General features: G+C 40.3%; 1 protein-coding gene across 1 annotated transcript in view; it reads left to right on the forward strand.

Annotated features, from left to right (window-relative positions):
* Window positions 1-6,907: 6,907 nt before the first annotated feature.
* The window catches only part of PLGRKT (plasminogen receptor with a C-terminal lysine), a 61,660-nt gene continuing 40,777 nt past the window's right edge, over window positions 6,908-27,790 (forward strand). The window contains exons 1-3 of the mRNA XM_028117400.2: window positions 6,908-7,133; window positions 8,131-8,254; window positions 10,025-10,111. Coding sequence (XP_027973201.1) covers window positions 10,031-10,111 — 81 coding nt within the window. The 5' untranslated portion in view covers window positions 6,908-7,133; window positions 8,131-8,254; window positions 10,025-10,030. The remainder of the gene's footprint in view (window positions 7,134-8,130; window positions 8,255-10,024; window positions 10,112-27,790) is intronic.

Consider the following 27,790-nt stretch of genomic DNA (forward strand, 5'->3'; position numbering starts at 1 on the left):
CAGTGTAGAGTCTGCTTAAGACTCTCTTCCCCTCAATAGTTCATTTTTGCCTTTGTTTCCTTTGCCTTTGGCGATGTCTCTAGGAAGAAGTTCCTGCGGCTGAGCTCACAGAGGTTGCTGCCTGTGTTCTCCTCAAGGATTTTGATGGATTCCTGTCTCACATTTAGGGCTTTCATCCATTTTGAGTCTATTTTGGTGTATGGTATAAGGAAATGGTCCAGATTCATTCTTCTCCATGTGACTGTCCAATTTTCCCAACACCATTTGCTGAAGAGACTTTTTTTTTTCATTGGATATTCTTTCCTGCTTTGTCGAAGATTAGTTGACCATAGAGTTGGGGGTCCATTTCTGGGCTCTCTATTCTGTTCCATTGATCTATGTGTCTGTTTTTGTGCCAGTACCATACTGTTTTGATGATCACAGCTTTGTAATAGAGCTTGAAGTCCGGAGTTATGATGCCACCAGCTTTGGTTTTCTTTTTCAACATTCCTTTGGCTATTCGGGGTCTTTTCTGGTTCCATACAAATTTTAGGATTATTTGTTCCAGCTCTGAGAAAAAAGCAGATGGTATTTTGATAGGGATTGCACTGGATGTGTAGATTGATTGCTCTAGGTAGCATAGACATATTAACAATATTTGCTCCTCCAATCCATGAGCCTGGAACATTTTCCATTTCTTTGTGTCTTCCTCAATTTCTTTCATGAGTATTCTATAGTTTTCTGAGTACAGATCCTTTGCTGCTTTGGTTAGATTTATTCCTAGGTATGTTTTGGTCTTGGATGCAATTATAAGTGGGATCGACTCCTTAATTTCTCTTTCTTCTGTCTTGTTGTTGGTGTATAGAAATGCCACTGATTTCTGTGCATTGATTTTATATCCTGCCATTTTACTGAATTCCTCTATGAGTTCTAGCAGTTTTGGGGTGGTCTTTTGGGTTTTCCACATAAAGTATCATATCATCTGCAAAGAGTGAGAGTTTGACTTCTTCTTTGCCGATTTGGATGCCTTTTATTTCTTTTTGTTGTCTGATTGCTGTGGCTTGGACTTCTAGTACTATGTTGAATAGCAGTGGTGAGAGTGGACATCCCTGCCGCATTCCTGACTTAGGGGGAAAGCTCTCAGTTTTTCCCCATTGAGAATGATATTCGCTGTGGGTTTTTCATAGATGGCTTTCATGATATTGAGGTATGTACCCTCTATCCCTATACTGTAAAGAGTCTAATCAAGAAAGAATGCTGTACTTTGTCAAATGGTTTTTCTGCATCTATTGAAAGGATCATAAGGTTCTTGTCCTTTCCTTTATTAATGTATTGTATCACATTAATTGATTTGCAGATGTTGAATCAACCTTGCAGCCCAAGAATAAATCCCACTTGGTCGTGGTCAATAATCCTTTTAATGTACTGTTGGATCCTCTTGGCTAGTATTTTGGTGATAATTTTTTACATCCATGTTCATCAGGGATATTGGTCTGTAATTCTCCGTTTTGGTGGGGTCTTTGTCTGGTTTTGGGATCAAGGTAATGCTGGCCTCATAAAAAGAGTTTGGAAGTTTTCCTTCCATTTCTATTTTTTGGAACAGTTTCAGAAGAATAGGTATTAATTCTTCTTTAAATGTTTGGTAGAATTCCCCTGGGAAGCCATCTGGCCCTGGGCTCTTGTTTGTTGGGAGATTTTTGATGACTGCTTCAATTTCCTTAGTGGTTATGGGTCTGTTCAGGTTTTCTATTTCTTCCTGGTTCAGTTTTAGTAGTTTATACATCTCTAGGAATGCATCCATTACTTCCAGATTGTCTAATTTGTTGGCATATAGTTGCTCACAATAGTTCTTGTAATTGTTTGTATTTCTTCAGTGTTGGTTGTGATCTCTCCTCTGTCATTCATGATTTTATTTATTTGGGTCCTTTCTCTTTTCTTTTGGATAAGTCTGGCCAGGGGTTTATCAATCTTATTAATTCTTTCAAAGAACCAGCTCCCAGTTTCATTGATCTGTTCTACTGTTCTTTTGGTTTCTATTTCATTGATTTCTGCTCTGATCTTTATTATTTCTCTTCCCCTGCTGGGTTTAGGCTTTATTTGCTGTTCTTTCTCCAGCTCCTTTAGGTGTACGGTTAGGTTGTGTATTTGAGACCTTTCTTGCTTCTTGAGAAAGTACTGCTATATACATCAAGATAAAAAGCTTTTGCACAGCAAAGGAAACAGTCCACAAAACCAAAAGACAACCAACAGAATGGGAGAAGATATTTGCAAATGACATATCAGATAAAGGGCTAGTATCTAAAATCTATAAAGAACTTCTTAAACTCAACACCCAAAGAACAAATAATCCAATCAAGAAATGGGCAGAAGACATGAACAGACATTTCTCCAGAGAAGACAACCAAATGGCCAACAGACACATGAAAAAGTGCTCGGCATCAGGGAAATCCAAATCAAAACCTCAATGAGATAGCACCTCACACCAGCGAGAATGGCTAAAATTAACAAGTCAGGAAACAACAGATGTTGGCGGGGATGTGGAGAAAGGGGAACCCTCCTACACTGTTGGTGGGAATGCAAGCTGGGGCAACCACTCTGGAAAACAGTATGGAGGTTCCTCAAAAAGTTGAAAATAGAGCTACCCTATGATCCAGCAATTGCACTACTGGGTATTTACCCCAAAGATAGAAATGTAGGGATCCGAAGGGGCACATGCACCCAATGTTTATAGCAGCAATGTCCACAATAGCCAAACTGTGGAAAGAGCCCAGATGTTCATCAACAGATGAATGAATAAAGAAGATGTGATATATATATACACACATACATACATATATTGATATATATAGGTATATATATACACACACAATGGAATCTTACACAGCCATCAAAAATGAAATTTTGCCACTTGCAATAACATGGATGGAACTAGAGGGTATTATGCTAAGTGAAATAAGTCAATCAGGGAAAGACAATTGTCATATCATCTCACTCATATGTGGAATTTAAGAAACGAAACAGAGGATCATAGGGGAAGAGAAGAAAAAAATGAAACAAGACGAAACTAGAGAGGGAGACAAACCATAAGAGACTCTTAATCTCAGGAAACAAACTGAGGGTTGCTGGAGTGGAGGGGGGTGGGGAGATGGGGTGGCTGGGTGATGGACACTGGGGAGGGTATGTGTTGTGGTGAGCACTGTGTGCTGTGTAAGACAGATGAATCACAGACTTGTACCCCTGAAACAACAAATAATATACAATATGTTAATAATAAAAAATAAAAAGAATCAATAATGGACAGTAAATTAGTGGGTTAAAGTATAAGAAAGAGGAAATTGCATTTTTTTAGTATTTTCCATAAGAATTTTATTAATTCCAAAGAGAAAAATAGTAACTTTACACTGGAAAAGCAGAGAAGACACTGTCTTAATCAAGTCATTAATGTTAACATCACCTGTAATAAGACATATCTTCATTGGGTACCTCCTGATATGAAGCATTGAGAAGGGCATCGATTACTTTTAGGGTAGTTTAGTAAAAAAATACATAACTTTAATCATGAAGAAATAACAGACTAACCAAAACCAAGGGACATTCCACAAAATAACTGGCTAATACTCAACAGTGTCAAGGTAATGGAAAACAAAGAACGACTGAGGAACCGTTACAAATTGGAAAAGACTAAGAAAACATGACAAATAAATGAAATCTGGGATCCCAGATTGAAACCCGGAACCAGGAAAAGAATGCTAGTGGGTAATTCCAATAGATTAGTTGATTGTATTGAGTCAGTGTTGATTCAATTGTTTCAATAATTTTTTTTGACATATTTTTTTTTGACAAAAAAAACATATTTTACTATGTAAAATATTTTCTGTAAGTCTAAAATTATTTCAAAATGAAAGTTAATAAAAGATAATCATAAAAAAGGACCCTCTTTCCCTCTCCCTCTGCCCCTGCCCATCCACGTGTTCTCTCTCTCTCTCTCCCAAATAAATAAATCTTTAAACTGTGTTTAGATTCAACCAGAAAAAAAAAGTCCACCTTCAACATTAAACCTATTTTGCAAATAGAAAAGCCATTAAAATGTTTATAACTCTGAAAACTCAACAAAGTGGGTTTAAAGGGAACATACTTTACCTTAACATAATAAAGGCCATATATTAAAAACCCACAGCTAACATTATACTCAGTAGTGAAAAACTGAGAACTTTTCCTCTAAGATCAGGAATAAGACTAGGATGCACACTCTTGCCACTTTTATTCACACAATACTGGAAGTCCTAGCCACAACAATCAGACAAGAAAAAGATATAAAAAGCTTCCAAATTCACGGAAGAAGATAAACTGTCACTATTTGCAGATGACACGATACCATACACAGAAAACCCTAAAGACTCCACAAAAAACTATTAGAACTAATAGATTCAGTAAAGTTGCAGGATACAAAGTTAACATACAGAAATCAGTTGCATTTTTATACATTAAGAAGTAGCAAAAAGAGAAATTAAGGAAACAATTCCATTTATAATTGGACCAAAAAGAATAAAACAGCGAGTAATAAACTTAACCAAGGAGGTGAAAGACCTGCACCCTGAAAACTATAAATCACTGATGAAAGAAACTACAGACAACACAAACAAATGGAAATATATTCCATGCTCATGGATTAGAAGAATTAATATTGTTAAAATGTCCATATTACCCAAAGCATTCTACAAATTTAATATAATCCCTATCAAAATACCCACAGTGTTTTATACAGAATTAGAACAAATTAATACTAAGATTTATATGGAACCACAAAAGAAAAGAACTTGAAAAGCCAAAGCAATCTTGAGAAAGAAGAACAAAGCTGGAGGTATTACAATCCCAGTTTTCAAGATATACTTCAAAACTGTAGTATGAGTAGTAACAGAATGGAACTGCATAAGAATAGATGCACAGATGAGTGGCACAGGATAGAGAGCCCAGAAATAAACCCACATTTGTAAGGGCAATTAATCTACAACAAAGGAGGCAAGAATATACAATGGGGAAATGAAAGTCTCTTCAATAAGTGGTGCTGGGAAACTGGATAGCAACATGCAGAAGAATGAAACTGAGCCACTTTCTTACACCACACACAAAAATAAACTCAAAATGGATTATCGACCTAAATGTGACGTGAAACAATAAAACTCCTAGAACAAAACATAGGCAGTGATTTCTTTGACAGCCTTAACGCAACATTTTCCTACATATGTCTCCTCAGGCAAGGGAAACAAAAGCAAACATAAACTATTGGGACTACACCAAAATTAAAAGCTTTTGCACAGCAAAGGAAACCATCAACAAAATAAAAGGGCAGCCTACAAAATGGGAGAAGATATTTGCAAATGATATATTTAATAAGGGCTTAATATCCAAAATATATAAAGAACTTATAAAACTTAACTCCAAAAAAAATAAACAATCCAATTAAAAAATGGGCAGATGACCTGAATAGACATTTTTCCAAAGCAGACATACAGATGGCCAGACACGTGAAAAGACACTCAACTTCACTAATCATCAAGGGAATGCAAATCAAAACCACAATGAGATATCACCTTACGCCTGTAAGAATGGTTAGAATCAGAAAGACAAGAAATAACAAGTATTTGCAAGACTGTGGAGAAAAAGGAACTCTTGTGCACTGTTGGTGGGAATGCAAATTGGTACAGCCACTGTGTGAAACAGTATGAAGTTTCCTCAAAAAGTTAAAATTAGAATTACTGGGTATTTACCCAAAGAAAATGAAAACACTAATTCAAAAAGACATATGTATCCCTATGTTTATTGCAGCATTTAAAAAAAGACCCTGCAGCATTTACACTACAACATAAGAAGTTCATCAATAGATGAATGGATAAAGAGGTGATATATATGTATGTGTGTATACACACACACACACACACACACACACACACACACTCACACACGGAACATTACTCATCCATAAAAAAGAATGAAATCTTGCCATTAGTTTTTTTTAAGATTTTTTTTTTTTATGTATTCATTTGACAGAGATACAGAGAGAGAGATTGCATGAGCTGGGGAGAGGGGGAAAGGCCGAGGGGGAAGCAGGCTCCCCACTGCGCCAGGAGCCCGATGCGGGGCTCGACCCCAGGACCCCGGGATCATGACCTGAGCCGGAGGCAGACGCTGAACCATCTGAGCCACCCAGGCGCCCCGAAATCTTGCCACTTGTAACCATGGGTGGACACAGAGGGCATTATGCTAAGGGAAGTAAGTCAGACAGAGAAAGACAAATATACGATTTCACTTACATGTGGAATCCAAAAAACAAAACGAACGAATAAACAAACGCAAGCAAAAACCGACCCATGAATACAGAGAAGAACCCGACGGCTGCGGGACGCGAAGGGGCTAAGGAGACGGGCAAGATGGGCGAGGGGGCTGGGAGGTCCAGGCGCCCAGGGACGCAGTGAGCGAGTGAGTCCCGGGACATGGCACTCGTACCGCCGTCAGGGTGCGGTGACGGCGGCGGCCACACGTGGGTGGGCACAGCGGGGCGCGGAGGCTTGTCCAATCACCGTGGTACCCGTGACACTAATGTGACGTGTGTCAACTATACTTCAATTTTTAAAAAATGTTTGCAACGGTGGGTTATATGTTTAAGTGACAGCCTCCCGGGAGACACACTCTCTTCTGGAAAACAGATCCAACCGTGGCGGCGGACACCATTTCTGGAGCGGAACGGTGATTTGGCTCGTTAAACTCCGTAGAGGCTCGGCCCGGTGTGGGAGCACGGACTTCCCCACCTACGTGGGTGACTCAGGGACCTCACTGAGGGCCTTACGTGAGATTTTCATTCTGCTTCCTGCTCGGCCCCTCAAAATCTGACAGCCCGGCGGCCGTTGCTTTGAATTCGCCTCTGCAGTGCCGGCGCCTGGCGGGAAAGCACACCCCAGGCCTCGGTCAGGCGAGCGGCCCCTTTAAGGAAGCCAGCGCCGCGCTGATTGGCCGAGCTTCGGCGTCGTTGTCAAGGCCGTCCAATCCCGAGGCTCTGCAGGGCGAGTCCCGGTCCAGTCGCGGTCCAGGGGACCCCCGGGGCCTGCAGGCCTTTGCAGCGAGGACGGTCCCTCCACACCCTCGCCGCCCCCTGCCCGGTGAGTGGGCGCCGGCCGGACGGCCCGCGGGCCGAAAGCTGGAGGGGCGGGGGGCGCGGGCCGCGCTGCCCACGAGGGCTCCAAGGCCCCGCGCTTGCCGGGCCGCGCTGCGCCCGCTCCCCGGGAGCACCCCCAGTTGGCTCCCCTCCGGTCCCCAGTGCTGACCAGCATCTCTAACCTCGCTTCGGAAGAGCCCCTTCTCCTCGCAAGGACTCCTGGCCCCTCCCGCATCGACGTAACGGAGTTGGGGAAAGTAGGCAGGGCATTATTAACGGAAATAAGCTCAGGACTGCAGAAAATACCCGAGTTGCAACAGTTGGGTCTACACTAGGGAAAACCTCCCGTAAGCCATGGGTTGGTTCTGGGCTGAAATACGCAGGGGAAGTGACCCAGTTTGAATGGAACATAAAAAAGACCAGAAACCGATTGTAATTATCCCACCAGTCATAAATGTAGGTAATGTGTCATTTGATCAGGAAATGAATCAGCACCGACATTTGGATGACAAGAGGTTATGAATCATGAACTTACCTCCCACGCTCCTTTTTTCAATAAGTAAAATCAAATCCCAGTTCTCTGGGGTGACTGGAGGAAGGCTGCCTCAGCTGCACTCCCAGAAATACCCCTTCCCATTGAAAACTACAGCACAGCTGAAAGGGGCTGGAGCATCAAAGAGCCCTTTCTAAGGTCTCAGGAGTAATCAAAGGAAAAATGAAGGCAGAAGGGACCAAATCAGCATTCTCAGTAGGGAGACATGTGTCACCAGTGATAAAATGTTGGAATTTTTGAAAGACTTACTTATTCGAGTAAATTCAAAATTATCCCTATTGCAAGATCATTCTTGCTTGCTTTCGGAGAGAGAAAGCAGAGTATTCTGGGCATCTTAAGGAACCTCCTAGACTTTGGAAAACGGCTTTGTTAGGGTGGGGAAGGAGAGGGAAGTTGACAGTACTGAACTCCAAGGCATAGTTCACAAGGTGTTGTACACTCATTTCAGGTGTGGTTTCCGCTGAACACGGGGAAGTTCTTCATCCTGCTTGGATTCTACCTTTAGCCCTTGGGAGCATTCTCTAACACATCCAAACTACCATCCAGACTCAAGAAACCGAGGTCCAAAACAGGTAAGCCTACACCCTAACCTTACAAATATTCTCTTTCTTAGATGGCCGACATGAGGACTCTCTCTTCACTTCAGGAGAGGTCCCACCCCCTTATAAACAGGGGCACTGTACGAGACACAATTCTGTGATATATGGTGTGTGTGTCTGTGTGTATAGGAATGGGATTCGAAGAGTTTTCTTTATAAATGTTTGCAGCATATGGAAAAATTCAGTCATCTACTCCTATGTACAGAAAAAAAATAAGGAATGGCAAGTGACCTGAGCTAGGTTTCTCTTGTACCAGTCATGCAAACATTTATGGGCAAAAGACATTAGGGGAATACCAAGATGGAAAACATATTGCTCCTTCCTTCAAGCAAGTTCTGGTCTGCTGTTGGGAGACAGCTGACTTGGGGGTGTCAAAGTCTCCAGAAAGGAGAGAATTTCTGTAGGTCTCCATATCCTCACGGGGTGGCCTCTAACTCTCTGGACAGAGGATAGAGTGGGGCAGTGGCGGAGAGGGAGGGAAACCTCATGACCTGCCTCTTCTCTACAGTTCATCTTCCTGTGTCCAGCATTGAGGCTGACTCTGGCTCAGAGGTCCCTATAATTCAAGGATCCATCTTTGGCCAGAATATAGGGAAGCCACTAAAGGCTGGCTTGCAGTTCCCACTCGCCTGGAGCCAAATTAGCAAGGATAACCCATTCTACCTGCCTGGCATGGAATGCCCTCCCTCCCCCTGCATCTTCTCCCCAGTTAGTCAGAACTTACTCCTTCCTGATAAGGATATGGAAAATAGTAGCTCTGCTGGGTTTCTCACAGAAGAGTGTGAATCTGGGTAGAAAGCATTGAGACTGACCACTCTGACCCAAGGTTCACAACCCTTCTCAGTAGCCTACCAAAGAGAATCATCAATATTATTGAAAATAGAGCAGTTGTAACTTACCTGAGGCTTGCAGTTTCTGAAAGTAAAATTAATAACTAACTGAAGGCCTTCTGTATCTACCCAATTGGATTAAGAACAGAAAATTGAAATTTGGGCCCCCTAGAAGTGATGGCCCACTTAAGAACTTCTTCAGTAAGATAACTAAGATAGGCAATGCCATGTGTTCACTTAAAAACTGCTCTTCCCAGGACATTTAAGTATTATTTTGTTCTTCCCCTCTTGAGAACTTGAGTAGTAGCCTGAAGAGAACAAAGGTGAAGCCAGAAAAGGATGCCCAAGGGATATCAGCAGTGGGTGACAGAATAAGTGGTACTGTAGGAGAGAGGCAGGGATTACAGGAAGAGTATTGACAGAGTGACCTTGAGACACCGAAAACTTCCTAAAACACAATGCAAGGAGCAGAGAGAAATCTGTCCTCAAGGTGTACAATGCATCTTCTGAATCACCCCTTCTCAGAAGCAAAGTTTCTGTCATCCAACTATACAGGAGGTAAGAGGATGGATGGTACCTACCCCGTCCCTCACAGAAAAGAGAGTGGTCTGTTTGTTTGTAAGCATTCAGTTCTTCAAGATTTACAGTGGGAAGAAAAATCAGGCAACAGGGAGAGCGGGAGAAGATTTTGGAAGTCATCTAAGTCCCTGGTCTCAGGTGAGTAAATGTTGGGCAGGCTGGTTAAGTTTGCCCAAGATCAGAGAGCTAGTTAGAAGTAAGGACTATAATCTACACCGTGTTCCCAGGAAATCTGTCTTTTTTTTTTTTTTAACACATTGTTATAAGCCTATGGTAGCCAAAGCAGATATGTAGAATACATTGTTTTAAGCCTCTTTGCTTTTTCACATTTTAGGTCAAGATGGGGTTTATATTCTCAAAATCTATGAGTGAAAACATGAAAAACCAACAGGAGTTTATGCTTATGAATGCTCGACTCCAGGTACATTTTCAAATAATTAAGCTTTATGTTGTTAGAGTGGTTAAAGTTTCTACAACATGTACTCCAGCAGTACTGTTCTCTTTGACCCCAAAAGGTAAAATGTTCTTGGGGCTCCATCCTCAGAGTCAAGATGAAATGCATTATTAATTATCAGGTGAATGGGTGTGTTTAGATCTCCAATCCAGATACTTGTGTAAAAATTTCCATGCTGAAGTAAGACATAACTGCTTAGAGAGTAGGGTAGGTAGAATGATGCCCCCCCCCCACCGAGTATCTGCATCTTAATCCCCTGTGAATATGCTGCCTTACATAGCAAAAGGGACCTTGCACTGTGATTAAGTTAAGAAGGAGTTTGTGATAGGGAAGGTCCTGGGTCATCCTGGATTACCTGTATGGGCTCAATGAAATCACAAAGGTCTCCTTATAAGGGATAGAGGGAGGCAAGAGGGTCAAAGTCAGAGCTAAAAGAGAGACTTGAAGATGCTACACTGCTGGTTTGAAGACAGAATGATGGGCAAAGGAAATCAGGTAGCCTCTCGAAGCTGGAAAAGGAAAGGATATGGATTCTCTCCTAGAGCTCAGAGGGAACACAGTCCACCAGCCCACTTTGGATTTCTGACTCCAGAAATAGAAGATAATAAATTTATGTTGTTTTAAGCTACTAAAGTTGATAATTTGTTATAGCAACAATAGGAAATTAATATACAGTGTGAAAACTTGACACTAGATTTATACATAGGCTGGATAGAAAAGATCAAAGCAAAGTAGAACACTGTCTGATTGCCTAAGATAGGTTGTCAAAAAGGATTTTAAATTGTTGGATGTCGTAATCAAGTGTTAAAAGTTTGACAAATTATTTTCCTAAGATTTCAAACGAAGATCTCTTGGCCTTTGGGGTTCATTGTGGCCCTGGGCGTTGAAGTTCCTACTGTGAGGCAATATGGTGAGCGGTTAAAAGCAAGGACTAAAGCCAGACCAACTAGGTTTGAATCCCATCTCTACCCCTGACTAACAGTATGATGTGTGCCTGTCTCCTAGTCTGTCAACTGGAGTGACAGTATCCCCTTCAGACGGTGGTTTTGAGGAGTAATAATGGTAGTATATAGAGAGTACACAGAACAATGCCTCAAGTCTTTTAGAACAGTGTCTTTCACTTTGAAAGTATTAGTTGTTGCTACTGTTGTTACTGCTATTGAGAGTGTCTTGTGCAGGCTAACAATTTCTTTTAGGAGAATGGAACAATTTAAAGAATGGAAACTGAACTGTTGTAACAGAGTAGAGTGACCTAGGGTAGACCAAACATTAGGCATAGGGTTTATGGCACATTTGAGGAACACTGGGCTTGGGGAATCTACTGCTTTTATAGTGATCAGCGAGCCAGAAGAGTTGGGGGAGGACTTGACCTTATTCCTCAAGGTCGTTCGCTGTAAACACATCCCAGAGAAATGGCCTGAATACAGGGCAGTCTGGGCCTTGTACTCGTGGCCTACTCAGCAAGCATGTGTGGGGACATTCAGGGCCCATGGACAGTTACCCCTCCCAACAACCTGCCCCTCAGCCCCGCTGACCAGAGCTTTGAGAACAGCCTTGACTTCTGCCCACTGATCCCAGTGATCACCACAGCTAGTGCTGAGGTCAAACCAGCAGGACCACTATCAGCACCATCCGTTTTCAGCTTAGCTGAACCAGAGGTAAACCAGGCCCATGCATTTAGGAAAATCTCTGTGACTCCAAGGGCCCTCTTAAACCAGTAGCTCTACTTCATGTGGCAGAGTAGAAGATGGAAGATTGTCCCAAAGGGGTAGCTACTACTTCTTTATGCAAAACTGAGATGACAGTAGGGCCGGGCCAGTCATAGCCTCAAATACATTTTTATTTAACCAGCAAATAGGCCCTTTCCTTGTTAAGTGTCATGTCCTAGTTGACCCTCCCCAAAATGGGGAGGAAGCTTGAGAGTCACAAGCCTCCATGGGTCAGATACTCATTTTTATCAAGAGCTTAGTAGTAATCAACAGCTGCCTCCCCTTTTTGAAAGGAGTATTTTATGGGTTGAACTGTGTGTCCTCCCCACAATTCATATGTTAAAGTTCTAACCCCTACTATCTCAGAATGTGATGTATTTGGAGAAAAAGTCTTTACAGACTCAATCGAGTTAAAAGGAAGTCATGGGCCCTAATCCAATATATAACTGCTGTCCTCATAAAATGGGGCAATTTGGACACAGAGGCATGTCTACAGAGAGAATGCCATGTTACTATGAGGTCAGCTATTTATGAGCCAAGGAGAGAGATGTGGAACAGATCCTAACACATAGCCCTGGAAAGGAACCAACCCTACTGACACCTTAATTTTGGTCTTCCAGCCTCTGGAACGGAGACAATAAATTTCTGTTGTTAAACCACCTAATTTGTGGTATACTTTGTTATAGTGGTCCCAGGAAACTAATACAGGAGGTATCTGGTGCCTGTGTTTGCAGGTGGTGATGCTGTATAGGCAATGGCCTCTCTGGAGATTGGCTGTGATTCTCTCTTTTTCTCCTTGGAATTCTATATTGTTTTTAATAGATCACCTGGAAGGGGTCAGGGAATCCCTGAATGAAAGAGTGTCTCCTTATCACTATGAATATTTACAAAATAAGCAACACATTAAATTTCATTATACATTTATACGCAGGGGACATAACTGCAGTATCCTGAGTCAGCTCAAGGATCACTTTCATTTCCCTTCCTTACTGCAAATGTTGCTCAAACTCTTGTCAGCTGAATTCCAGTGCTTTTTTTTCCCTCTATGGGAACACAGACCAAAGAATTTAACACAGGGGTTAAACTGTTGTCATAGCAAGGGTTACCTTCATAGTTAAAGAGACTATACTGTCTCATAGCTGGGGGACACTGGGGAGTGACAAGGACAGCTTTTTGCCCTTTGGCTCCTCATTCTGAATTGGTGCTGCTTCCTCTCCTGCACGCCCCTGGCTTCTGGAAGGCACTGGTGTTTAGGGGCATCATTCTTTTAGCCTCTACGGGTGTCACTGCTCTGTCCTGCACCCTCAGCTCTTTGGGCCATCCTGGTGCCGAGTTCACCCTCCCCACATGGGACCAAGTGTACTTGGGCACCTGTATCCAACAGAGCCCTAAACAGTGGAGTTCCTCCTCACTCCTCTCTGAAGTTCCTCAGCACACCCAACCTTCCTCTCTAAAGCAGCTGAATTTAAAGGGAGAGGGAGAGGGAGAGAGTAGCTGAGTGCCAGTAAGCAAGGCTTTGCAGTTACTCCCCATTTCAAGGGGCCTTCCTTCAGCCACGGCCACGTCGCCTGCCTTCTGGCTAGGCTTTAGGACTTGCCGCGGCCTCTTCTCAATAACGCCCTTTCCCTCTCCCACTCCATAGGACGACACGCCATAATCACAGCACTCCCTGGGCAGCTTATTTGGATTCTACCTTTTGTTGTTCAGCCCATTTAACACACTGGACAGTGAGAGACCTTGCCCTACATTCCCACTCTTACCACCACCTGGGTTAGACTATTTTCTACCAGATCTCAGAGAGTCTTTTCATATCCGATAACCCAACCAATGAGGGCCCATGTCCTTTCTCTTTCAGAACGCCATGTCTCTATCAGTATCTCTTCCTTGTCACTCAAGCTGACAGGCTCTGTGAAGGGTCTGGGATTTTACCCAACTCACAAGTCAACAATTTAGTCTGCCGCTGCTTCACAGATACTGGCAGAAGACTTGTTACAATGCAGCAAGCAGCATGAGTATGTTTATTATAAGCATGAGATGCTTTATATGTATCCCACGTCTCATGGAGGGCATGGAGGTAGACTTAATTGGATGCTGAGGTGGATACAGTGGGTTTGTTAACTGAGAAACAGAAAACTGTAGAATCTACTACTTTTACCATGAGTGGTCAGCAAGGCTGCTCTCAGGTAAGACATGTTACTTCATCTCTCAGATTCCTTACTGCAAACACAACCCGGAGAAATGGCCCATGTAAACAGCGGTCAGAGCCTGTATCCTTGGCCTACCCAGTAAAAAGTACAGGAATGCTCATGGCCCATGCAGATTGATTCTCCTAACATGTGTTTGCTTAAGAAGGTTAGTTTTTCCTTGTTGATCAGGATATACTTTATTATTTATCTTCTACTTTTAAGGAAAGATGACAAAGAGAATATATAGATCAACATGGCTGAAGCAGCTTTCCAACCCTAAAGCTACTTAAGTTCTGATACTAACTAGGACAGCCTAGAGAGAAACATAATCTGTCGAAATTTTGGAAGATCAGGTGGATCCTCAAATGTTCCCCACTTAAAAGAATTAAACTTCTAACATCATTCCTAGGGTTTAGAGCTATTCTTTTCTTGAAAAAAAAGTATCACAAAACATTTGATATATACTAGAGAATATATTTATAATATAAGTTATGAGGTATAATAAAATGAGCACCAATGATCACAATACCCCTGAAGCTACCCATCGGTAGGTTCCATCCTACATGTTGAATGAACCCAAACGGCTAAAGCTGGCCTGGAATTGACCTCATAATCCCAGAGCCGCTGGGACTGAGAAGGACTCAGCAAATGTAAGGAATGAGCCACTGGAGTAGATTACATGTCTTTGCAAGTTCTTTAAAAGATTGTTTTTAAATCCCAGTTGAAACACCATATGTACTAATGCCTTTAGCTCGTGATAGTATGTCTTTTGGCTCTTTTCCTATTTAAGGGCATCTCAGTAACAAGGGTAAATAGAAGAAATAAAGCCAAACTTTTATTAAAGAAAAGCCTAATGACCAGAATCCTTTTCCTGGTGGCTTTTTCTTAGTTCTACTCTCTCTCTCTCTCTCTCTCTCTCTTTTTTTTGGTAAAAAAAGATAAATCATAACTCAATAATCCCATATTGTTGGGGGTTTTTTCCCCTTCAGGGAAAAGGACCAGAGTTAGAGATTCAGCTACATCTCATACCAGTGTCCAGGTTCCTAACTGGCTGTACATTCTGTTCACCTGGGGACCTTGGGATGTTTTGTCCCATTCAGACCAGTTAGACATCTTCATGGCCAGACACGTTATTATTGCTCTAAGCTCTCCAGGGGACTGTAATGCCCAGCCTAGCTGGAGACCTCTGCCTTCTCTTTTCCTATGATGCTACATAATTATAATTAATGATTGGCAGGAATTCATATTGAAGATGGAACCGAGTAAGTTTTCAGTTTAAGTAAGTTAATAATGAAATTAAACCAGTCACTGGAGTCTGATTAATAAAGGTTTATAAAAGGCTTCAAATCAGAAAGTTTTCTTTATGAACAACTTCGGTTCAAGTTGGGCTGGAGGGGATTTTACACTACTAGTTATCATGAAGTTCCAGATCATCAGCAAACTTCAGTTTCCCACTGCTTTGTTTAGCCTCGGTTACTGAGGATGGTAGATGGACGGCTGTGCTCAGTAAGCTAAGTATCACGCAGATAAAAATGAGTACTTCCTTAAAGTGCCATTAGATGGCGTACCTAAACTAACTGTATATCACCTGAATGGCCAGTAAAGCATTTTGATGGTAAACAACAGGATGGAAACTGGAAATGGAAAGCAGAAAGAATGAAGGAAGATTCCTCAGGTCCATGCTGTGCTCTAGTTCTATGGAGGCAAAGCAGATATGGTCCATGTAAAGATGAGTCAGGTAGCTTATTTACTGTTCGCTGTGTATAGGCAACAACTAAAGATTTAAAAAATACATGAAAGCCATCCTTTGACCTGTACGTCTATTGTTAGAGTTTAGTGTTAAGGAAGTGAGGTATAGTTATAAACCAAAAACATATAGTTATTTAATATATACAAAATAACGTGCTATGTGCTAAGCAGGACTCAGAAATGTGTAAGGTACAGGCTGTATTCAAGGAACTTCTCATTTAGTTTGGTGGGAAGACGATGAGTTATGCTGCAATGACCAGGTGTTTGTGTGCATGTGTGTGGTAGGCAGAGCACCGGCCCCCGAAGACGTCCGCACCCGAATCCCTGGAACTTGTGAATGTGTAACCTAATGTGGCAAAATGGACCTTGCAGATGTGATTAAGGGAGCAGACCTTGAGATGGGAAAATTATCCTTGATTATCCATGTGGACCCAATCTAAACACAGAAATTCTTAAAAGTGTAAAGGTAAAGACAAAAAAGAGAGATATAAATACCATATAATTTCACTCATATGTGTAATTTAAGAAACAAAACAAATGAGCAAAGAAAAAAAAAGAGAAACAACAACAACAACAACAACAAAGGCTCTTAACCATAGAGAACAAACTGAGTGTTACCAGAGGGCAAGTGATGGGGATGGGTGAATTAGGTGAAAGGGATTAAGATACACTTATAAGTTATTTGCTGTTTTAATGTATAGAATTGTATAGAATGAGCACCGAGTGATGTATAGAATGAGCACCGAGTAATGTATAGAATAATGAGCACCGAGTAATGTATAGAATAATGAGCACCGAGTAATGTATAGAATAATGAGCACCGAGTAATGTATAGAATTGCTGAATCACTATATTGTACACCTGAAACTAATATGACACTGTATGTTAAGTATACTAGAGTTAAAGAAAAAAATTTTTTAAGTAGGCTGCATGCCCAGTGTGGGGCCCAACGCAGGGCTTGAACTCACAACCCTGAGATGGAGACCTGAGCTGAGATCAAGAGTTGACCACTTGACTGAGCCACCCAGGTGCCCCTGGAGTTAAATTTTTTCTTTTCCAAGAGAGAGGGGCACCTGGGTGGCTCAGTTGGTTAAGGGGCTGACTCTTGGTTTCTACTCAGGGCATGATCTCAGGGTCCTGGGATCAAGCCCTGTGTCAGGCTCCATGCTCAGTGGGGACTCTGCTTGGGCATTTTCTCTTTGTTCTCTCTCTCCCTCTGCCCCTCCCCCCACTTGCACCTCTCTCTAAAAAATAAACAAATCTTTTAAAAAGAGAAAGATGTGATATTGCTGGGTTTTAAGATGGAGGGAGAGAACCCCCAGCCAAAGAATGCAGGTGACCCCTAAAAGCTGGAAAATCCTAGGAAACATTCTCCCCTAGACTCTCAGAAAGGAATGCAGCCTTGCAAGACACCTTGACTTCAGACCTGTGTCAGACTTCTGATGTCCAGAAGTAGAAGATAGTAATTTGTGTTGTTTTAAGCCACTAAGTTTGTAGTAATTTGTCTATACAGCAGCATGGGCTGTAATAGGCTTATTTCTACAACATAAAATAGAGTGTGTACTCAATACATGCTTTTTCAAATATACAAAAATTAAAACAGCAAATAACTATTATGAGAACTTTTTGAAATTGCTTAAATCTCTATAACTCCCAACAATCTGTCATTCTTATGCCCTCTCATCTGTTTTTTTGAGGTGAAAGCTGTACCAACATCTCGAAATAAGAAGGGCTTAATTAAGTTGGAGTGCCTGGGTGGCTCAGTTGTTAAGCGTCTGCTTTCGGCTCAGGTCATGATCCCAGGGTCCTGGGATCGAGCCCCACGTGGGGTTCCCTGCTCAGCAGGGAGTTTCCTTCTCCCTCTCCCACTCCCCCTGCTTGTGTTCCCTCTCGCTGTGTCTCTCTGTCAAATAAATAAAATCTTAAAAAAAAAAAGAAGAGCTTAATGTTCTGAGGCAAGCAAGAGAGAGTACAGTGTCTGCTTTGTAGAGTCTTGCCGCAACAAAATGTAAAGCAGGTAGTGAAGAGAGGAGGGAAGCAGCCAACTCTCTCTGTACGTAGGAGGATGAGCAAGTGTGAGTTGGCTCCAGAACAAGAAGTGACCAGGAAGTGCCTTGAATAAAAGAGGCAGCATGTCAACGCAAGCTCACCAACAGCAGGGGATCTTGGATTTACAACAGTCTTCAACTTAACCCTCTGAAACTCACTTCTGTCCAGTCCCTACTCCTGCTACCTGCTCTTAGCCTCCCTGGGTCCCTCATTCATAATCATTCTTCTGCGGTTTATTTTTCTTGTGGTAAAACACACATAACATAAAACTCATCATCTTAAAGTATATAATTCAGTGACAGTTACAATGTTGTGCAACCATCAATGCTATTTAGTTCCATAACATTGTCATCAAAAGGACACCCCATGCCCGTTAAGCAGTCACTCCCCATCACCCCCAATCCCTGGAAATCATTAATCTGCTGTCTGTATGGATTTGCCTGTTCTGGACATTTAATATAAATGGAATCATACAATATATTTTTGTGTCTGGCATGAATCAGTATTCATTCCAACTAAATAACATTCCATTGTATAGATATACCACATTTTGTTTGTCCATTCATCAGTTTATGAACATTAAGAGTTCCACTTTTTGGCTATTGTGAATAGTGCTGCTATGATGATTCTTATAAGGTTTTGTTTGAACACTTGATTTTCAGTTAAGTATATACCTAGGAGTGGAATTAGCTAGATCATTTAATTTTATGTTTAACTTATTGAGGAACCACACAAATGTCTCCCATCAAGGCTGTACCATTTTACGTTCTTACCACAATGTATGGGGGTTACTATTTTTCCACATCTTTGCCAGTACATGTTATCTTCCTTTTTAAAAAAATTCTACCCATTCTAGTGGGTTTGAAGTTGTTTCTCATTGTCGTTTTTTATTTTTTAAGATTTTATTTATTTGTCAGAGAGAGAGAGCGAGAGAGCACACAAGAAGGGGGAGCAGCAGGCAGAGGGAGAAGCAGACTCCCTGCTGAGTAAGGAGCCTGACGCAGGACTCAATCCCAGGACTCAGGGATCCTGACCTGAGCCAAATGCAGACATTTAACTGACTGAGCCACCCAGGTATCCCTCATTGTAATTTTGACCTGAATTTCCCTAATAATTAATATTTTCATGTATTTGTTGGCTATTTGTGTATCTTCTTTGGAGAAATGTCTATTCTAGTCCTTAGCTCATTTTTAAATTGGGTTGTTTTTATTTTTGTTTTTGAGTTGCAGGAGTTGCTTAGATACGAGAGACACTAGATCCTTATCAAACATAAGATTTGCCAATATTTTCTCCCATTCTGTGGGTTGTCTTCTTACACTCTCCCAGTGCTCTTTCACACATACAAGTTTTTAATATTTATGAAGTCCAATTCATTTTTTATTTTGTTGCTTGTACTTTGGTGTCATATTTGAGAAACCACTGCTAAATCCAAGATCATGAAGATTTGCCCCTATGTTTTCTTCTAAGAGTTTTATAGTTTTAGCCTTTATATTTAGGTATTTGATCCATTTTGAGTTAATTTTTATATATGGTGTGAAGTAAAGGTTCAACTTTACTCTTTTGCATGTGGATATCCAGTTATCTCAGCACAAGTTCATTCTTTATGAACATAAGGAAGTTTGACACTGCACAGTAAAGATTAGGGGTCACATACTAAATCTGTAACTGACTCAGATGGAGAGTCTGTTCATCAGGATTCAGGCCCTCTGAAAAGAGCATCTTGACCTTTTAGTGGTCCTCAAGTACCTGAAGTTGAAGATGGTGGCAACCTGTTGGTGTCTTTTTCTACTAAAGTTGAAATGGATAGAAATAATTTAACAACATTATGAAGGACTGGGTAAATACAAAGAATACAATGTTAATTGACTTTTAGAGAGGCTAAAAATGTCCAGCAAATCTCTTTAAATGTGGGGCAAAAAATATGTCTGGAATCATTTAGAGGAGTTAATGAAAATACTTAGGATTTCCTACATACTGTCCATATTTAGGAATGGTAGGAATGGTAGGAAATGGAAGTGAAATAATAAGGTCATCGGTCCCATAAGCCCTTACTTCTACAAAGGTAAACAAATAACAAAGAAAGGTCAAGCCACCAAATTGATATTTTCCTGCCTAGTCCTTCCAGGACCCTTCCTACAATCAATACTCTAAAGGGGACACATTGGTTTTAGGTTTGTTCACAAACTTCAATGAGACCAATGAATGCCATTATAGACCATCAGAAAGCTTTTCTTTTTCTTTTCCTCCCTCAACAAGACAGGGATGTTCATTTTATTTAACATAGTACTGGAAATCATAGCCATAGCAGATAGACAACATAAAGAAATAAAAGGCATCCAAATCTGCAGTGAAGAAGTAACATTTTCACTATTTGCAGATGACATGATACTCTACATAGAAAACCCAAAAGACTCCACCAAAACTGGTAGAACTGATGAACAAATTCAGTAAAGTCGCAGGATACAAAATCAACATAGAGAAATCTGTTGCATTTCTACACACCAATAATGAAGCAGCAGAAAGAGAAATCAAGGAATCGATCCCATTTACCACTGCACCAAAAACAATAAGATACCTAGGAATAAACCTAACCAAAGAAAGACCTGTACTCTGAAAACTATAAAACACTGATGAAAGAAATTAAAGATGACACAAAGAAATGGAAAAACATTTCATGCTCATGGATTGGAAGAACAAATATTGTTTAAAATGTCTGTACTCCCCAAAGCAATTCACACATTTAATGCAATCCCTATCAAAATACCAAAAGCATTTTTCACAGAGCTAGAATATGCCATCCTAAAATTTGAAAGAAAAAAAAAAGTCCATCTTTACCCGCCCCTCCCAGTGATTTGAGATTTCACCTTCACTAAGCTTCTGTATGTACTCAACGCTGTTTCTGGACATGCTATTCCAGTGGCCAATTTGTCTATTCATGTACCAGTACCTCACTATTGTAATTTTAGATGCTTTATAGTATGTTTTAATGCCTGCTTAAGCTAATATATCTTTGTGGTTTATTTTTTCAATGTTTATTACATATTTGCATTTTCATAAAAACTTTAGTATCAACTTGTCCCACTCTATAAAATAGTTTGTTGATTTTTTAAAATTAGGACTGCATGCATTTATAAATTTACTTAGGAAGAACTGTTGAGTCATTCTACCCAAGAACAGAGTATGTTTTCCCCTCTTATTAGAGTCTGTTTTTATGTCTTCCAGGAGTTTACAAATGAATTACAGTCTAAACCAAAATGGGTTTTTTGTTAAGGAAAAAAAAAGACATTTAAGTTAAATTTCAAAATTTCCTGTAAATGATTATAAAAATAATCTTTCAGTTGAGTTCCTTGCCTGTTTGGCAAGGGACTATGTTAGCAGTCCCTTGCTAATGATGGCAGGACATTCTTAATCTGGAATGTGCAAGATTGAAGAGTAGAAAGACAGAGAATGGCAGAACTTCCGGTGGCACAATTGGAAATCTAGAAAGGAAAACTGAACCCAGACTGCTGCCCACTGGATTTAAGGCCAGGATATGGCTGCTACGGACGGTGGATTTACTCTCCTTGTATGCCCTGGGAAAATCACAGGTACTAGGGGCAGACACATGTAGGGCCAACCTTGGCTCCATCACTTGGATAAAAGATGTAGGTTCTCTGGACCTCAGCTTCATCACTCCTATGGGGAGAATGATACCCAACTACTACCCTGTATGGTAGAGGAGATGCTCAAAAATGTTCCCTTCTTTCTCATTTATCTACTTTCCTCTCTCTTATGTGCTCACAGTCATTACTTCATTCTTTATTCCGTCTCTAATTTCACTCTCCATTTTTCATTCTTCATCATTTTTTATCTTCCCCTTCTCTATAACTTCAATTCTGCTGTCAGGCATATGCTTTTCTAGTTCCCTTTCCCCTCTGCCTTGTCAAGTGTTTAGCACTTTAAGCGATCAATCCTGATAATAGGGCTAGGGGACCATTTAGCCTGGTCATCCCCACAGCCTCTCAAGGCACTCCTGATCCCCCTGAGCATGCTCAGCCATAAGACACTGAGGTGTTTACAGTGTCCCTTCTAGAGCCATGGCAGAACCTAAGTCATTCCTGAAAGTTCTGCAGCCTGATCCAGAGAACATCAAATGTATTTCTGTGCCCACCTTAGTACAAAAAGGAATGGCTTCTTGTTCATTCCTTTTGCTCATACGATATTTTAGGTTTCTTATGCTTTTTCCCCCCAGGAAATTTCTGAATAAAGAAATCCCAGTTTAAAATTAGTTCATTAAATTCTAACTTACTTGTGATTTATGTGGAACACATACAAAGGAATCGGCATAAATTTAGGAAGGTAATGGGTAAGCATTGTCCTGAAGAAATAGTAATTGGGAGGAAAATAGTTCCTCTTTTTTTTTCTATTTAAATTCAATTAATTAACATGTAATGCATTATTGGTTTCAGAGGTAGAGGTGAGTGATTCATCAGTCTTATATAACACCCAGGGCTCATTCCATCACGTGCCCTCCTTAATGTCCATCCCCCAGTGACCCCATCTCCCACCCCCCCCTCCAGCAACCCTCCGTTTGTTTCCTATGATTAAGAGTCTCTTATGGTTTGTCCCCCTCTCTGATTTCTTCTTGTTTTATTTTTTCCTCTCTTCCCCTATGATCCTCTGTTTTGTTTCTTAAATTCCACATATGAGTGAGATCATATGATAATTGTCTTTCTCTGACTTATTTCACTTAGCATAATATCCTCTAGTTCCAACCACGTCGTTGCAAATGGCAAGATCTCATTTTTTTTGATGGCTGAGTAGTACAGATGAATGGATAAAGAAGATGTAGTATAGATACACAATGGAATCCTACTCGGCCAACAATAGTTCCTCTCTTAACTGACATGTATTTAAATCTGATTGAATTAAGAGCAATTTAAAGTATGCTTTTATTATAGAATTGTTGAATCACTATATTGTACACTTGAAACTAAAATAACACTATATGTTAACTAAACTGTAATTAAAATTAAAAACATAATAAAATAAAAATAAAGTATGCTTTTATTATAATCATTGAATAAAAATATTTCCTGTTTCCAATTTTTCTTGTCAAGAGATTTGGACATCTATTCCAATACTTAGCATTTACTTTACAACTAATATTGATTTGTACATAACCATAATTTCTTACTAAAACTTTTTTAAAAAGCAACTTAAAATTTGTTGCCCATCTTTAATATTTGCTAAGACTTTGGATCTGATCTAAACCAGAACTCTGAAAACATTCTCTCCTGCACAATCAAATCATTATTTCATATAAATCAGGTCACCGCTTTGTTATTCTCTGTTTGTCCCCCTCTTCCTGCCCCTACCTAGATCCATTCTCTGCCTTTCCCTGCCCCGTGTCCTGGGGGTCTGAACCTCAGCCCTGCCTCTTCCACGCTCCTGTGCCCTCTGGCTTCAGGTTGGGCTCAGCCAGTGGGAGGCAACAGCAGGAGCCTGAAGGGTGGGAATACAGTGAATTTAGGTATATGGTCACAGCTCATTTCAATCCTTGTCTCTTTCATAGCTTCAGCCCTCACTGGGCTCTGTCTGGTTAACACTGCGTCCTTCCTTTTCCCCTTCCAGCCTCAGTGTTAGCTTCCTGCTGTTTATCGCCCTTGGGTACCTCATTGTCCCTTGTGGTTACCTTAAACCCTGCCAGAAGTCAGTGCAGTCCCTTCATTTACATTCTTTTCACTTAAACTCATTTGAAGGAGTGCACTCTCTACCACTTGTCGATACCACACAAACTAATGGGGATGTTTATGTTTTCCTATGAAAAACTAACATTTAAAAGATACCTGCATTTATTATGAACACTAAAAATCTACACTTTTTTTATTTTTATTTTTTTTAAGATCTTATTTATTTGACAGAGATCACAAGTAGGCAGACAGGCAGTCAGGCAGGCAGAGGGAGAGAGAGAAGCAGGCTCCCCCGGAGCACAGAGCCTAATGCAGGGCTCAATTCCAGGACGCTGGGATTATGACCTGAGCCGAAGGCAGATGCGCAACCGACTGAACCACCCAGGTGCCCCTAAAAATGTACATTTTTAAATTAATATGCATTAAACTCTAACAATGCTTCTGACAATTGTAGACTGAGTACAGTGCCCCCCCAAACTATCCGAGATACAAGTTAAAATTAGAAATTGAAAACTTGGATCAGACTTTGCTCTAAATCTGTACTCATTTGAGCTCTCTGACTAGTTGGTAATTTTTTTTTTTCAATTCCCACCTTGGGTGTGTACATCAAATGAAATGAGGAGTGTCTCTGCTGACCAAAAAGACAAGACCTAGAACTCAAACATATTACTTGTATTTTGATAAAACTGATGTCCCCTTTCAGATGTAGAATTTGGAACTACAGAGAAGTTACAAAGTTAAAACTTATGTATGTATGTAGAGCAAAGTTAAGCTAAATACTGGCTTCCAAGTACCTAGTTTCTTTAGCCATGTGACAACAAGGTGCTATCAAGCTGAAGTAAACAGTGCTGATTTATTTCATCCATGAGGGGAACATATTGGTCCTAAGGTAAAAAGCTCTGAAAAAAAATTGAAGATAAAATTTTCTTGTTCATTTGTGAAGTTTATTTAGTATACTGGAGCCATTTCTAATCTTTCTCTAAAAAGCACAGGCCACAGAACTGTACTAGATGTGAATCATCTTACTTTTCTACTGTGAATCTTCTGTATTCCAAATGCCATGTGATGGACAATCAATCATGTTAGACAAAGTTTTAGTGTGAACAAATTAATGTAGTGTTAGAAGCATAATCAAAAACATAATTTTTTCAGCCCTTCCTACATTTAAACTTCTTCTTGCTTAAATTATATATATATTTTAAGATTTTATTTATTTGATAGAGAGAGAGTTGGGGGAGAGCACAAGCAGGGAGTAGCTGCAGAGGGAGAGCGAGGGGGAGAAGCAGGCTCCCCACTGAGCAGGGAGCCCGATACAGGACTTGATCCTAGGACCCTGGGATCATGACCTGAGCTGAAGGCAGACGCTTAAAGACTGAGCCACCCAGGCACCCCGTTATTGCTTAAATTATTATTATTTTAGGATTTTGCTGAGCTCCTGTTTATTTCCATTTTTGAGCTTATAGTGATGTCTATTGCACAGGCTGGATAACAGAACACTAAATTTTTGTATTTGAAAATGATAGATACTCATATCAATCACAAACACACACAAAAAAGAGGTATAATCAAAGCCAGCAATAGCAAATTTTCTCTCCTTCCAAAAATAAAGTTTCAAAGTCAAAGCATTATTTTAAAAATTCTAATCCTATTATTTTATGATCTACATAACTTGATTTCTAGAGTTTTTGAGGGTGAAAACTCCCAGTACCCCATTTCTCCTACACTTGTCCTCTTAAACTTAGGTATAAATTTGCAAAGCAATGCCTCAAAATGTTTTTGGAAAAATATGTTATAATTATACTGCTGTGTAGCACTGTAATCAACATGTTGGCATTTCTACTTCTTATTAATGTTTATGTAAAGTATAGAACCCCAAAGAGAATATTCTGATACTCATTCATTTTTTTAGGGCTTATTGAGCACTGACAGATGCCAGGCACTGTGTTGGTCAATAAAGACATAAAGATGAAGAGACAAAATTGAGTAATTTTATAATATTTATATGTTCTGAAATGGTTCATTATTTCACATAGTGCTTTTCCTGGAAAAAGAGTTGGTTGGGTCATTTTCAGTAAAGAAAAATTTTGTGTTCTCTTTGAATCTATTTGACAAATTAATGATGTTAGTTTTTGGTTTATGGTTAGGTTCAATTCAAGTATTTACCGATGATAAATTAGACATATGTGGGCCATTAAATTTTGGACTTATTACATGAATAGTATTATAAAATTTAGGATTTGATTTTTTAAAAGATTTTATTTATCTATTTGAGAGAGAGAGAGCACGAGCGGAGGGAGAGGCAGAGGCAGGGGAGAAGCAGACTCCCCACTGAGCAGGGAGCCAACGCGCAACTCAATCCCAGGACCCCAGAATCATGACCTGAGCCAAAGGCAGTTGATCAACTGACTGAGCCACCCAAGCACCCAGGATTTGAATTTTTGTTGTGTATGGACATTTTCACCTGATTTTTAAATCACTATACATGGTTTGGGTGACAAATTATATAGTATAAAATACTTATTTTCAGTTGTGCATCAAAAAAGAAAAATATTAATTTGAAGCCATACTTATTTTAAAGCAAATTTGAACATGAAGACTTCAAAGCTTAAATTATACTGGAGCAGGTGATTATAGGTGGTTTTCCTCTTTTGACAAATCTTTCTGCAATTATATATATCTCTATAATATATACAGACAAACAAATAAAAAGCACACTGACAGCCATCGTCATAGGTCTTACCATTAGCAACTGCTGATCTACTCACAGGCTTTGTAAGGGTTTTTTTTAGACACATATTATAATAAAAAATCAACTCCACTGTTAAGAGCTGATTGGGAATATATATTTTAATTAAATATTTTCTTTATATTTTCAGCATTTAAATATTTGCATGTTTAAAGGCTTTATGAACTTGAAGGCAAAGGAAATTCTATTAAGTTAGATATTTTTTAAAAAACTGTTCATTTCTAAGTATACATATACATGTATATGGGAGTGCATTTAGATATATATTTAAACACATATATGTTTAAATACACATATATATTTAAATATGACATAATTTTGCCTAAAATTTATAATGTAAATGAAGGCATTTCAGATGTGGACCTCTCCAGTAAGAAGATCCCAAAGGCCCATCGATTTGCTTTTTATGACCCTCACATTCTACCATAGGGTGGGGTGCAATGGAAAAGAATGCTAGCATGTTCATAGCTTTATCAAGCTGAAAAGTTAGAGCATCTAAGTAGTAATCACTTCAAAATGAAACTTCACCAAAGGGAAGTTCACCAAAGGGACTTCACCAAAGAGAATCAAACCATGTTGCTATAAAGAGGGAAGATCATTACTCACTTCTTTCAGTTTTCCTTCCTTTAGTGGAAGCCTTGTGCCACTTTCCTTTGACTTAGCAGAATTAGCTTTTCCCACTGGATCACTTGATGTGGTCCTTATCAAGAGTTCAGTGTCTACATCACTTTTATGATTAAGAGCCTCTAACTTCCAGTGGTGGGGGGCTGGGAGGAGGGGTATCCCTGGCAAGCTAAAGTTCCATGACTAGGCCATAGGTTTCTCACTCTTCCTAAACTGGAGCAGCAAATCACTTCTGGAGGATGAGCCTTCCCCTGATGCTCCTCCTTTGGGGGAGGGAATGCAAATGCAACTAGTGCCCTAGCAGCTCACACAGTCAGAAAGAGGACCTCACACTTGGATGGGACCTTATTCTTGTCTGCTCCCAGTTTGCCATGCATCCACTAGATATTCTTATCCTCCTTGCTGCATGCCTTCAGAAGATGTGCTCCAGGCTCAGCTTTAACCTATCTGCTCAAATTTTGGCACCTCTGCTACAAAGTTCTTATTTGCGTATATGTCAACTAGGCCACCTTTCAAATTCTATGTTCACAGTCCTACCCTTTAAATACAAGGAAATCAAATGGAGAAAAAAAAGTAACCGAGGCTCCCTAGCACTGCTTCAGAGTTAAGGATAGAAGTTCACAAACCTGAGGGGGTGTGCTGAGTACAAGTGACATGGATGCCAGCCAAAACTCCCTCTTTTCACCCCGTTCATTGAGTAAACCTCAGGGCAGCACCTTGGACAACAGTCTGCAGCGACTCCACTTCCTCCTGCCCCAGCCACAGGCAAATGCCTGAAAGCCTACACTGCTGGCCATTACTTCATGCTTTCCTTTGTTTATTCATTTATGCCTTAGTCATTCAACAAATATTTATTGAACACCCATGTCAGATGATGGGGATATGAAACTGAGCCAAATTACTGCTTATAT

This window comes from Eumetopias jubatus, unplaced genomic scaffold (assembly GCF_037043125.1).
Source record: "Eumetopias jubatus isolate StellerSeaLion01/CBP00866 unplaced genomic scaffold, mEumJub1_p1.0 scaffold_15, whole genome shotgun sequence".
Lineage (NCBI taxonomy): Eukaryota > Metazoa > Chordata > Mammalia > Carnivora > Otariidae > Eumetopias > Eumetopias jubatus.